This window comes from Ostrea edulis, chromosome 3 (assembly GCF_947568905.1).
Source record: "Ostrea edulis chromosome 3, xbOstEdul1.1, whole genome shotgun sequence".
In the NCBI taxonomy this organism is placed as follows: domain Eukaryota; kingdom Metazoa; phylum Mollusca; class Bivalvia; order Ostreida; family Ostreidae; genus Ostrea; species Ostrea edulis.
In genome coordinates, this window is record NC_079166.1 from 57626908 (window position 1) to 57641040 (window position 14133).

The window sequence follows — 14133 nt, forward strand, 5'->3', positions numbered from 1 at the left end:
GAATATTTTTATTGTCGCTCTTGTCGTGTTGGTTACAAAACGTCGGAGGGAAAATTGAAAACGTGCTTTCGAAATCGGAAGTAACATAGAACTATTCGAGTTGTCGCTCTTTGCAGCGCATAACTTTCCATTACGGCACTCTTCAAATTAGAGGCGCGTTTAGTAGGGTCCCTTTGGACGTGATGGCGGCGAACTCTGTTCTGTAGATTATTACAGTTTACAGTGCATCGATTTTGGGAATATTTTGAAACCAATAGGTATTCCGTTTTCTAATAAAAATAGGCAAACCTTAGTTGATTTATACGAGGGTACCGATGCGTTATATTTATCAGTCGGTGTGATGGTGATATAGAGGCCTCTGGGCGCGGGCTCCATTAGAAGACGAACGATTCGTAGAAAAACATATCCATACCCATTTCATGATAATAGCATCGTTTGGACTCCCAATCTTTCCAACATTCCCGCCATAGATGCCTTTGATTGTTGATGTGACATCGTTTCTTCAGAACTACTGTGATACAATCTCGCACAGGCATTACCGCGTCATTGACTAGAATGTTTGTCCCGAAAACCTCGCGAGATTTGTACCGTTTTCATTTTTTAAAATATTTTTGTGGTGGGTCTGGTTAGTTTTTTTTTTTTAATTAGATGGGTCATTGTAAAATGAGTTTATCAATTTGATGGGTCATGGGGTAATTTTTTATTTTTTGTTTATGGGTGCTTGGTATATACAAAAGGTGCCTCCCGACCCCCCCATGTATTTATTTCTGGAATAGCCCTAATGGCCAAGGTTCAAGTTTTTCAAAAGTAGGTCAAACCCAAATGTCAAGGTCAGGCAATCAAAAACTTTGGTACCCAAAGAAAGGTCTTAATGCCACAAGGAAGTATTTAATATGAAAGCTCCACTACCATCCATTTTAAAAGTTATGGCCAAGCTGGTGAAAGCTTTTGCGAACTAACAGACCAAAATCTATATGACCCTAAATACTAGTATCCAATTACAGTGGCATACAACTTCAGTCACAAAATAAGTAACCTAGAACACTCACTGTTGTAGAATTGTCTTTGAATTTCAAATCATATGAATTGCCTCTAATCTTCTGGTCAAAGAACTGGGATAAATTTACATATCTCACCTGCATCTACACCAACATTTTGCAAATGCCAGCTTCCTTGATGGTCTGTAGAATAAGTTCCTTTCTGAAGGCCGAGAGACGTACTTCTGTCATCTACAATATCAAATATGAATTTTTCATAGCTTCAAATAGCTAATCACAGAAAAAAAATGTTGACCATATCTAAATTTCTATGCAGAAAGAAAGGAAAATGGATTCAACTATTAAAGAAATGCATTTATAATTTTTTTGAAAAGAAACTTCACCTATACATTTAACACCTGAAAAAGACAGCTTGTACGTCATAAAGTAGTCATAAAATAAAGTAAAGCGTGTCCATAATGTTTAAATCTATACAAACAGTATAATCTTCCTTTTGGATGTACAACGCAACTCACAAGTAGGAGGAGTCTTTAATTGAAAACATCAGCAAAATGTCAGGTGGAGATCTAGCGTGTATAGCGGCGGTATGACATAGCCGTAGGTGTCCAAGAGAATTAAGAATCTCCAAACTCATTAAATACAGGGAGATTATCACAACCTGTGTCTACCTGGCAGGCTAAGATATGCTTGTACTTATCTTTTACTTACCTAGGACAAAGACCCTGAATCCCCACTCATACAAACATTATGCAAACCCAGACAAAAACAGATTTCATTAACACGGATGATCAAAGCTCCAGCTCTGTTCATATTTCCCTATATAGCGAAGTTCTTTTAGTCTTTTCTTATGTAATAGTTTGTCAGCTGGGGTATAAACCATTAATCTCAAAATTTGACAGGTAGATCTTGTTCTAAAACTAAGCATGTATATATGTTGTATCATTTGATCAATATCAGAGTTCCTTTTCTGTATATTTATATTTTTAAAAAAAAAACAAGCTCGAATTTCAAGGTGCAATGTGAATTATATCAATATTGAATTCAACTGTCTGAAAATTACAGTATGAAAATAAAAGAAAAGAAAAACTTCTCTATCAAGAATCATGCAATTCCCTATTTGTAAAAAAAACAAAATGTTTCAAAAATTTGAACTTTCATTGCCAAGTAGATCCAGGTTAGAATAAGTCCTCAGTACCCCTTAATGCTTGTCGTAAGAGGTGACTATATAAAGGCCCTGTGTCACAGCAGGTGTGGCACGATAAAGATCACTCCCGGCCTGCTCAAAGTCGTAAGCGCTGAACATAAGACCTAAATTTTGTAGCCCTTCACCGGCAATGGTGACATCTCCATATCAGTGAAAATTTTCTCGAAAGGGACGTTAAACAATATTCAATCAATCAATCAATCATAGTCTCTTCAGGTGTTATATCATAGCTGGTACAGAAAGTATGAAAATTAGTTTGCTAGTCAATCACTTCAAAATAATTGACCTAAATGGATTGTATAATTATCGTACTTTGGTTTAAAAATGCACTACCTGGACAAATAGAGACTGCATTTCATGATCAAGTCCACAGTTTTTCACGGATGATTGCAATTGATCCAAATGAATTTCTTTTCAAAAATCTCATTAGATAACAAATAATACAAATTGATCTGTATCATAGTTGTAGTGAAAAAAAATCATCCACAGTCATGAAGGTGATGTAAAAGCCATGCCTTTCCCATACATAAAGCCTGATATGGTCTACTTTCTCACTAAATTCTACAAAGAAAAAAATTGACTGACTGCCAAACTAATGTAAACAATAACACAGCTGATCCTTTGAACGAGAATACTAGGCAAAACGCTGTATCGATTCCAGATTGTGTTTTACTACATTGTCTGCAGAACAAATTGGGGGAAAATATGTCATCAATACATGGACTTTTCCATGGCTTATCCTGGACAATATGAACTCTTTGTTCCGTACTATATTACTGTACATTGTTAATACCAGTTAAACCAATGCACCTGTCATACATGCCGACTGTTCAGTGAATATTTCAACAGGCATGTCTTTTTAAAAAACAAACCTTGAACTTCCAATTCCTTCCATTGTTTAGTACTCATGACTTATTACTTTCATTTCACTTGGTTGATGTGTTAACTACTATATTTTTTTCCTGCAATATTTGAAGAACACAGAAAAGCAGACCACTTTATCGATTAACACTAAAATCATTTAATCAATTGATATATTTTTTCACTGGTATTTTCATTTTGCATTTCAATATAAACCAAGTCCTAAAAAAAAAAAAAAAAAAAAAAATTAAAAAAAAAGGTAATTAACCTCCTCCTCTTTAAACATCGCCAATAAAACCTGCAACTATTCAAAGAAAGAAATCGATTTCATCTGTCATGTAAACTATACATAATGTGTAGAAGGAGACAATCAACCTTTGGGAAATACTTAGTATACAAAGGCATTCTAACAGATTAGTACATTTCATCAATATTTCATACTGTCTTCTATAAAACTCTTAAGTTCAGTGTTTCATTAATCCAGACTTCTAAAGCATTAGTTTACTGCTGCAAGGAAAAGAGTACTGGAATAAAAGAGGAGATATGAACACAGTTACCCAAGTACTACCAACATAACATATAGACCAATATATACATGTATATTTGCAAACACATGCTCATGCAGTGGTACATGTGTGTAATTTCAAAAGTGGTGAGCATGCATGCCTTTAAAGGTATGATGGTTGAAGGGTGAGCCTAAGGTATAGAGTGGCTAAAGTAGTTGTCCTTATACATGTATATATGGGAATATGATGTTTAAAGTGGTGGTGGTTAAATTTGTGAGCATTAAATATAGAGGAATGCTGGTCAATTTTGTGAGCATTGAGAGATGTATGGTGGTTGAATTGGTGAGCTTTAGATATAGAGGTATGATGGTTGAATTTGTGAGCATTAGATATAGATGTATGGTGGTTGAATTGGTGAGCATTAGATACAGATGTATAGTGGCTGAATTGGTGAGCATTAGATGTATGGTGGCTGAATTGGTGAGCATTATAGATGTATTGTGGCTGAATTGGTGAGCATTAGATGTATGGTGGCTGAATTGGTGGGCATTATAGATGTATTGTGGCTGAATTGGTGAGCATTAGATGTATGGTGGCTGAATTGGTGAGCATTAGATGTATGGTGGTTGAATTGGTGAGCATTATAGATGTATTGTGGCTGAATTGGTGAGCATTAGATGTATGGTGGCTGAATTGGTGAGCATTAGATGTATGGTGGCTGAATTGGTGAGCATTATAGATGTATTGTGGTTGAATTAGTGAGCATTATAGATGTATTGTGACTGAATTGGTGAGCATTAGATGCATGGTGGCTGAATTGGTGAGCATTATAGATGTATTGTGACTGAATTGTTGAGCATTAGATATAGATGTATGGTGGCTGAATTGGTGAGCATTAAATATAGAGCTATGATGGTTGAATTTGTGAGCATAAGATACAGATGTATGGTGGCTGAATTGGTGAGCATTATAGATGCATTGTGGCTGAATTGGTGAGCATTAGATGTATGGTGGCTGAATTGGTGAGCATTAGATGTAGATGATGGTGAAAGTGTTGGGCCTTATATTGATATACAGATATGGTGGTTAAAGTGGAGGGCATTTGATATAGAGATGTGCTGGTTAAAGCATAATGGGCCTATCAATGATTGATTGATTGTTTCACATCCTGTGGAGAATTTTTCACTCATATTGAGAGATCACCAGTTGTATGTGAAGTACCACAAATTTAGACCTATGCTTCGTACTCAGGGCCATAGCAGTGAGGGTTCTTTATTTTGCCATTAATGCCTGCCACCACATGGGACTTCCGTTATAGAAGGAGCAATCACTAACTTTTTAAACGTCTTAGGTTTGACACGGCAATATGGCACAAACGGGGCTTGCACTTACAACCGCCTGTTTATGAAGCGAACGCTGTGCCAATGAGCTACCACGACGGGTCACCTATCATTGATATACATGTAATAATGACTGCTGTTTTTCAAGTTCAGTCACACTGGTTTAATTATTCTGTCTTGATTTGCTCTGTTAAGCCTGCCTTTTCAATTAAGCTTATAGGTCAGCCAGACTGCTAAGTAAACATATTTCTTCCCTCAGAGTTTGTGAGATAGTTCAAAATCAAAAATAAGGTTTAGATGGAAATGGTTGAAGAGAAACGGATTAAAAGACTGACTTGCAGAAAATTGATGGTTAGGCTACATATTGATTACTACTACCTTTTCACTTGTATATATACTTAATTCAGATGTATTTCAAAAAATCATTCAAGTGATTAAACTAGCAAAGCGACTAAGCCCTGGAAAACTCGATACGATGTCATTGACTTTCCAACATCACACTAATATGCTGATGAATGACGAAAAAACGACATTGTCAAGCGTCTCATGTGTATAACCAATTAATCCAACACCAAACATTACCCTCACTCTAGTAATGGGTAAAACCATCAACGGTGGACATTTATAGTGTACTCACATCAATATGTCCGCTGCACTATAATCCACCGTGATACACGATACACAGCTTACAGAGAAGCTTTTTAGGATCTCCCTCTGGTTATCCAACAGTCAGTTTCCCAACACCAAGAGGTAGAACTTTAGTAACACTGCCCATATAGTCTGTAGACACCAGCTTATGTTTGTGCTGTCATTTAAATGAGTTTTGCTGTTTCACTGGCACCATGCCATTTCTGGGTACATTGAATCCATCCCTTATATTTCATAACTTAATTGCAATCAATTCCATGTGCAAAGTACAGCCCACTGCTAACCAAAGAAAATGGTTTCACCTGGTTTGATGAAATTTTTTTCTTTGATTTTCTCTCTCTTGTTTTAAGTTGTACCTTGGTGTAATTTTTCTTATAGCATGCACCATTTGGCAAAAACATTGGGTCCATTATGATTGTATGATATCAACATGTTTAAAAGTAGGTCATAATGCAAATGTTTACAAAACAATGCCTAAAAAGGACATACAAATCTAAGTGCTGCTAAAACTTGAACCAACTTCTAAAAAAGAATCGTAGTTGATAAGATATGTAGATTGTTTTCTTATAATATACATCAAATCTGACACCGATCTCCCTGCCACTCGTTCTACAGTAAACCCAAAACAAAATATGAACAATCACATCTACAATGGCTTTTTTGAATATATTCCTGCTCTTTCTATTTAAAGACATCTTTATAAGTTACAACAATGACAACATTGCACTTTGGAATTAAATCTACGTGTCAATCGATTCAATATGCAAACATTTACTAGGACGTTTTGAATGACTTAGAAACTTAATAGCAGTTGAATGAATCAGAATAATCTCTTCTAAAACTACATACTTGTAAAATATATCAAATTTTCATGCACATGCAGGTTAATTCTGTATTTGATCAGACATATACCACATCATGTGAGAACATAAATCTGAACTTCAAATTCTATAGACTCAGCTGTTCATTCTGAACACCCACCTTTCACTTACCTAAAGCACAAACAATCACATCACATCATGAGGAAGTATATAGTGTTCGATTGTAAATGATTGACAAGACTTGACACTGAATTCAGTCTATTGATCTCACTATAGTTCAGGGTTTACATACTTGTTGGAATCTATTCTAAATTTTGTCTACACAGCTGTGCTATTCTTGAATAAAATTAACATTATGTGATGGATTAAAGCCAATTTTGTCCGTGACTTTCATCTACCCAGTTCAAAAACCATTGCATATATAGTTGAACGTTGGTACTATAACACTGATATCTTGAATACAATGGATGTGTCTAAGTAAGTTGGTACAATCACATTTTATGTATTTTATCCTCAATATTTTGAACCCTTGGATATCTCAAAATTTTCTCTCAGCCTCATCAAGTTTAACAATGAGATCTGACTGTATTCACCTCATACATGCACTATGTCATGGCCTTAGTTATCAATGACAATACGTAACCTGGCCTGGAGATTATAAAACATTTATCATAATTATTCATACTCAAACTCATCCATGTTTGTTTTGAGTACAACTCAAAGGAAGCTTCAAAACATACTCTAAAAATCTTCAGCATGTACTCCATGTGAGAATGATTTTATAAAAGTTTTATAACCTTCACCTTTGAGTACGAGTATGATTTAGAGCACACAGTTTGAGTATGAAAACGTGCTCAAAAAAGTTTGAGTATGAAAACGTGCTCAAAAAAGTTTTTATAAACCTCCAGGTCTGGTGAATTTCCTGCTTCCCAGGTCTGTGTCATAAATTAAGAAACTATTTGTAACTTGCATATTTGATGGGTAACCCCCCTTTCCAAATAGTATTTTATATTTAATTTGGTGTTCTGTGAAAGACCTGCACATCCTCTTCCGATAAAATCTTATATTCATTGGCCAACAAATAATTTATAGTCATACTTCAGAAGTCCTTATAGGCTATCAATAAATATACATTTTTCACTGAATATTTAAAAATAACCATTGAAGTGTTATTGCAGTAATAAACCAATATTTTAAAGTCTAAATCATGGAAGACAAAGCTGTTGTGGGTAATTCTATGCATTGTTTCTTCCTAGTTTTTGTCAATGAGCAAATGTAAACAAAGACATGAAGACTTAATGATAAATGGTTTATTTCAACCAATCAGATGCCTGCTAAACCATTCCCTTGAATCTCTGAAACCTACCTGTCAGAAGAGCATTGAAAATCTCATGGCAATTAAACAAGCAAACAATTAAAAAAAAAAAACAAAAGTAAATTGCTTAATCCTTCTGCTCCAGAAATGGGATCGACTCTTTCCAAAACCAGCCTTTGTTACAGCTGTTATATGACTACCACTAAATCATTCATTTTGTGAAATAGTAACCAAACTCTGGCCTTTGGTTTTTAATTTCCTTATAGCCATTTGCTATTCTCATACATGCCAACTTTCCCGATTTAGGCGGGATCTTCCCGATTTTTCCCTCCGGTCCCGCTTTCCCGATCGGGAAAGCAAAATTACCCTAAAATCCCGATTTGAAATTTTTTCCGACCAAAATTTCCGATTTCACGATTGAAAACGAGTTTGAAAGCGGGATAATCGTGAAATCTCGTGACCAGAATTGGAAATCCCGCGTCATTTCTGAACTGGCCAATCAGAAATCGGGACAATAGTCAGCCATTGCTGTTTACCTGTGTCGCATGGTGTCGGGTTGGTCTGCCTGTGTCGGGGTGTTTATTGGACAGTACGAAGCATGTTTTGATAGTAATTAATCGGGAAGACGGATTTCAAATTGACCTATCCTTTACACAAACGTGAATGACAACGATGCTAGTGTCACCACCAAACAATCGGACATTCCGCCTCTCGCTGACAGCATCCAAAATTTGCAATAAGGTACATCAAGTATATATTTTTTCCAACTATAATAATATAGGCTATCCAAATCTATCCGTCTATAGCGATGTATTATATAGTCTATATAGTGTAGTATTCATTAAATATACTTTTTGATGCGTAATTCGCACAAGTCTGTACTGAATTTTTTATTTAGCAAGTAGCCTTAATTTACAAGTAAAACGGAATATTTTGATGTGGGGGTTTTTTCCTGGTAATTATTTCAGATGTCATGGGTGCAAAGGTTTTGTTCGCAAACTTCATAGCAGGGCAGATCACTCCTTTTTTGGTTGCAATGCAGATTATTCCACCAGTCTCTGCAAGCCCATGTTTACAGACAAGCAAGATCGCCTTTGCAGTCGTACCTAAATGCATGTGCTTTAATTTAAATTTTGATATATAGACCGGCCAATGTTTATTGTATGGTGTAAAAGGATGCAACCTTAAATATTATTTGATATTATGTATGTGACTTTTTGCTGAATAGATGATTTTAATAAAATATTAATGTATATCTTTCAAAGTTTTTTTTATATAGTTAATGGTCAAACACATTTGATGTTGTGTTAATATATGATACATTAACAATGATTTGATTGATATTTTATTTGAAAGGACAAATATTTATTTTCATGCTAAAATGTCGTGAATTTTGAGCTTTGAAAAAAGGTCGTCGCGCGCAAAATCCCCCATGGGAATTTTTAAAAGTTGGCATGTATGTATTCTGATGTTAAATTGGCATATAACAATCAATGTTACAGCCATTAAGATAAACTTTAGACTATATAATGGGAACTGATAAAAATTATGAATTATTTCTTTCACAATCTCTATTTCTTATTCAATATTAATCCTTGGTCAATTATTATTGACATCCGGAAAGGCAGTATTGCATAAAGCTGCACAGAACTTTGAAATTAGCAAAGCAAATGAACTGCCATTTTCAGCATGTATCTAGACCAGTTTAAACATTCTTTTAAAAAACAAGAGACCCAGGGGCCTTACAGGTCACCTGAGTATCATGTAACAACCTTCCAATGTTTGAATTAGGTTTGTGTTTAAATATAAAAATTTTACTTTTGGATGGAAGAAACATTGAATAGCTATGTGGTCAGCCCCGCCTTTGCACCAGAACCCCTGACCCAGGGGCCATAAATTTCAGTTTTGAAAGAAGCATCCTTGATCATCATTATCATACTATTAGTTTGTCTACTTAATACCCAGCAGCAGAGGAGAAGATTTTCAAAGAAAGAAAATGCATTTTCACTATATGATCAATAGGGCCCCACCCTAATACCAGAACCCCTGACCCAGGGGCCATTAATTTCACAATTTTGAAAGAGGCATCCTTGCTCATCATAACCATGCTATTGGTTTGTCTACTTAATACCCAAGGACAGAAAAGAAGATTTTCAAAGAAATAATGCATTTTCACTATATGACTTATAGAGCCCCACCCTAGCATCAGAACTCCCGATCCAGGGGCCATGAATTTCACAATTTTTAACAAGAGGTACTGTGAGCAATGCTCACTAAGAATACCCCCCGCTTACCCCAATCTCCCAAAGGGTGTTGGTAATAGGTATAAACTACCTCTTTTCTGAGTGTTGCTACTTTGATGTCCAGTGCGCATGACCTTTGACCTTTTGACCCCAAAATCGATAGGGAACATCTTCATCCCATGGGTAGTCCATATGTTTGATATGGTGACTGTAGGTGGAAAGGATAACGCTTTAGAGCCCGGAAACCATATTGCTACTTCAATGTCCAGTGCGCTTGACCTTTGGACCCCAAAATCGATAGGGAACATCTTCATCCTATGGGTAGTCCATATGTATGATATGGTGACTGTAGGTGGAAAGGATAACACTTTAGAGCCCGGAAACCATATTGCTACTTCGATGTCCAGTGTGCTTGACCTTTGACCTTTTGACCCCAAAATCGATAGGGAACATCTTCATCCCATGGGTAGTCCATATATATCATATGGTGACGGTAGGTGGAAAGGATAATGCTTTAGAGCCCGGAAACCATTGTGTCTACAGACGGACGGACGGACGGACAGCCCGATTCCAGTATATCCCCCCAAAACTTGTTGCGGGGGGGTATAAAGAGGCATCCTTGCTCATCATTACCATGCTATTAGTTTGTCTACTTAATACCCAGAGACAGAGAAGATTTTCAAAGAATTTCTACATTTTCACTATATGACCAATAGAGCCCCACCCTAACACAAGAACCCCTGCCCCAGGGGCCATGAATTTCACAATTTTGGTAGAGGGCTCAACGCTCATTATAATTATGCCCACAGTTTCTTGATGTCCAGGAGTAAAGAAGAAGATTTTTTAAAATTACACTCATTTTGATGGTTTTTGCCCCACCCCTCAGGCCCCAGGGGGGTAGGGACCACGAATTTCAAAATTTTTGTTCCCCTCCACCCACAGATGCTATCTGCCAAAATTGGTTGAAATTGGTTCAGGGGTTTCAGAGAAGAAGCTGAAAATGTTCAAATGTTAACGCACGACGACGGGACAAAAACAGATAGCAATAGGTCACCTGAATGAATTCAGGTGACCTAAAAATGCCATGGGGAAAAACATAAGCTGAAACAAAACAAAATATTTTTATGCCCCCAGGATCGAAGATTTGGGGGCATATAGTTTTTGGCCCATTTGTCTGTCTGTCTATGGCTAAAACCTTTTACCTTGGTCATATCTTTTACATCATAAGAGGTAAAGCTTTCATATTTGCTATATGTGTTCCCTTGTGGCAAGACCTTTTCATTATATTAACACCAAAATGTTTGACCTGGTGACCTCAACATTGACCTGTGACCTTGACAATTGACCTAGTTTTTTTGAAATTTTCAAAAAAAACTACAATGTCTTACAGTTCCACTTTGTGTAATCCATGGGCATCAGCATTTCACAAACATATCTTGTTACTAATGCGAAGTACACCTCTGATATTACTGATGATAAACAATTAACAAGCCCCTTATGGCATTGCCAAGATGGACACCCCTTCACAATGAGACCATGCACGTTCAAAGTTCATTGCATTAAATCATCCTATGAATTAACATTCCTTGAGATTCAACTTCAATAAGCATCTTCTTTCTCTCATGTAGTTTTTAGGAAGGATAGGGCTGACAATTCAGAAGTTATTCTTACTACTGTCTCTACAACAGTTACTGTTTTCAATCACTGTGAACTTTTGAAAAAAGAAATATCAATATATAAACTTATTTTTCTTTCCCTTTTCAAGTGTTGCAATCATAAAAAGGAACACTGTGGTGGTACTCAAGATGAAAGCAAAACCATCATATTAAATCAATGTGTGACCTATGACCTTTTCTTTTAAACTTAGAAATCTTTTAAAATGATGACTTAACAACAATGCTGATTGGATGAAAAATTCATGTGATTTCTTAATTGATAAAAAAATTGGTTTACAGTTCATCTCTCTGGAATGCGCCTTCCTCATTCTAATTCTGGCACTATTTAAAGTCATCGCTTGTCCATCGTCACAAACCAAGGGTTATCGTTTCATTCCATGGAGTGGAATATAGCAGTAACTTGTGGTTTGCGATGATGTCGCTTGTCCTCTTCCTTCATATCTAATTCAGCTTTGAACCATTGCACCTTTAATTTGGTGTCCAATCCATTTAATTCTGCTCAGTAACTCTACCTGACCTGAACGCACAGCCATGTATAATTAAATGATCCGAAATGAATTTTATTATTCTTTTCTTGATAAAGGTATCATTGGGAAAATTGGAAGGAATTTTTTTTTATTATCAATGCGCTACAAATTATAAGATTCATTTCTTAAATTCTTTATCTGCTACATCTGTTGCAGGTATGAGAGGGGGGGGGGGGGGGGGGGGGAAACAACCCCAAAAAACAAAAACAAAACTGGAGTGCCATTCTATATGGGGTGTCCACAACAGTGTTACCTTCAATCAATAACCTTGATGTATAATCTCTGGACATATATAAATCAGCAGAGATCTGGCTGCCTTCCTATCAAGGCGACAAAAAACTGGAATACTGCTCTTCATTAGTGTCCATAACATTTAAACACTGATTGTGAGCTACACTGGTACATCTAAACACTGATTGTGAGCTACACTGGTACATCTAAACACTGATTGTGACCTACACTGGTACATCTAAACACTGATTGTGAGCTACACTGGTACATCTAAACACTGATTGTGAGCTACACTGGTACATCTAAACACTGATTGTGAGCTACACTGGTACATCTAAACACTGATTGTGACCTACACTGGTACATCTAAACACTGATTGTGACCTTGGACTAAGCCCTTGTGACCATCTCTCCTAGCTGTCCATATAAATACTGATTGTGAATACATGTTTTTTGCAAACTAGTTTGATCCGGATTTTTTTTAGTACCATCTGTACATATGTAATCATTACCAAATATGGAGCATCATCTAGGTTAAAGGGTGCATTGAAAATGGCTGATCCGTTTAAAGAAATGAAATGGTCAACTATATGATATTTCACTACCGGTATTCAAATTTAAAAACACTAATATAAACAATGTCTTTCTTTGTTGTTTTATCAGAAGATGAAGGTATAGCAATCATTGCAGATTTTACTTACAATAACAGAATTTTTTTGCAATGCTAGCTACATGTACCTTCATCACCCGATATAACAACAAAGAAAGCATTTTATTGTTTAAATAATTGTGGAAGCTTTATAAGTATAGAGAAATTCTTCATGAAGTAAGAATGTTCCATTTCCCTTAAAAGTAGCTTATATTGACTAAACATATACTAGTCGAACAGACTTCAATTTCTTTCTAAAGCAATTCAAACAGACTCCCATCCCCTTCAAATTTCATGTTACTCTTAAATATTTTTAAAAGAATAATTTTCACAGAAAAAATCATCTAATATCTACACTTAAAAAATAATTGTACATACTGGAACTGCTCCAGGCTTGTAGAGGGACTCGGTCTATCCCATACCTAGAACCGGCAGCTCTTCCAACCAAATCAACTGGAAAATCAAGTGTGCTGACACCTGCTAAAACAAAACAAGGTTTTAATTAGTGCAGTCATGCTTCAATACCTAACACACACACCATTTACCTTCATAAGTAAATTATTGAAAGAAAACCATGAAAACCAATCGCTATAAAGTTCATTTAAATCATAAACAATCATCGATCATCAATGCTTTACAAAGTTGGTCAATCATCTTTGGGGGGGGGTGGGGGGTGGGGGGGGGGGGGTGGGGGGTGGGCATTTCCTAGTTCCTATGGTTTGGAGGGAAAATAATTATTTTATTGTGAAGAGTAAAAGTGTCACATGATATCTGATTTGCATCCACATATTTCTCACTCAAAGATTATCATTAAAACTTAAAGAGAAATTGATACCTTAAAGGGACTGGTTCACGATTTTTGATAAAAATATTTTTCATTTTTGATGGTAAACATTAAAAATATAACTCATTTAATGTTGACAGCCAAAATTTTGACCTTCTGAATGCAAGAATAAAAGAAATATTTTAGCCTTAAATCTGTGTTATGTAAACAAATTAAGACTCGTGTCTTTTTATGTATACAAACAAACAAGTGAAATATTGATTTTGTAATATAAAGCATCTTAATTTTGCAGTCACAAATGTTAACTTTTGGATGACACATTTTACCCCC

General features: G+C 35.9%; 1 protein-coding gene across 8 annotated transcripts in view; it reads right to left on the minus strand.

The window, feature by feature from the left end:
• The window catches only part of LOC125674963 (uncharacterized), a 98478-nt gene that overhangs the window by 24428 nt on the left and 59917 nt on the right, over positions 1–14133 (minus strand). For 6 of the 8 annotated variants that reach the window (XM_056158254.1, XM_056158250.1, XM_056158253.1 and 3 more), the window contains 2 exons: positions 13398–13499; positions 1137–1229 (listed from right to left, as the gene is read on the minus strand). In XM_056158254.1, the coding sequence (XP_056014229.1) occupies positions 1137–1229; positions 13398–13499 (195 nt within the window). The remainder of the gene's footprint in view (positions 1–1136; positions 1230–13397; positions 13500–14133) is intronic. The other 2 variants (XM_056158252.1, XM_056158257.1) reach the window with 1 other exon arrangement.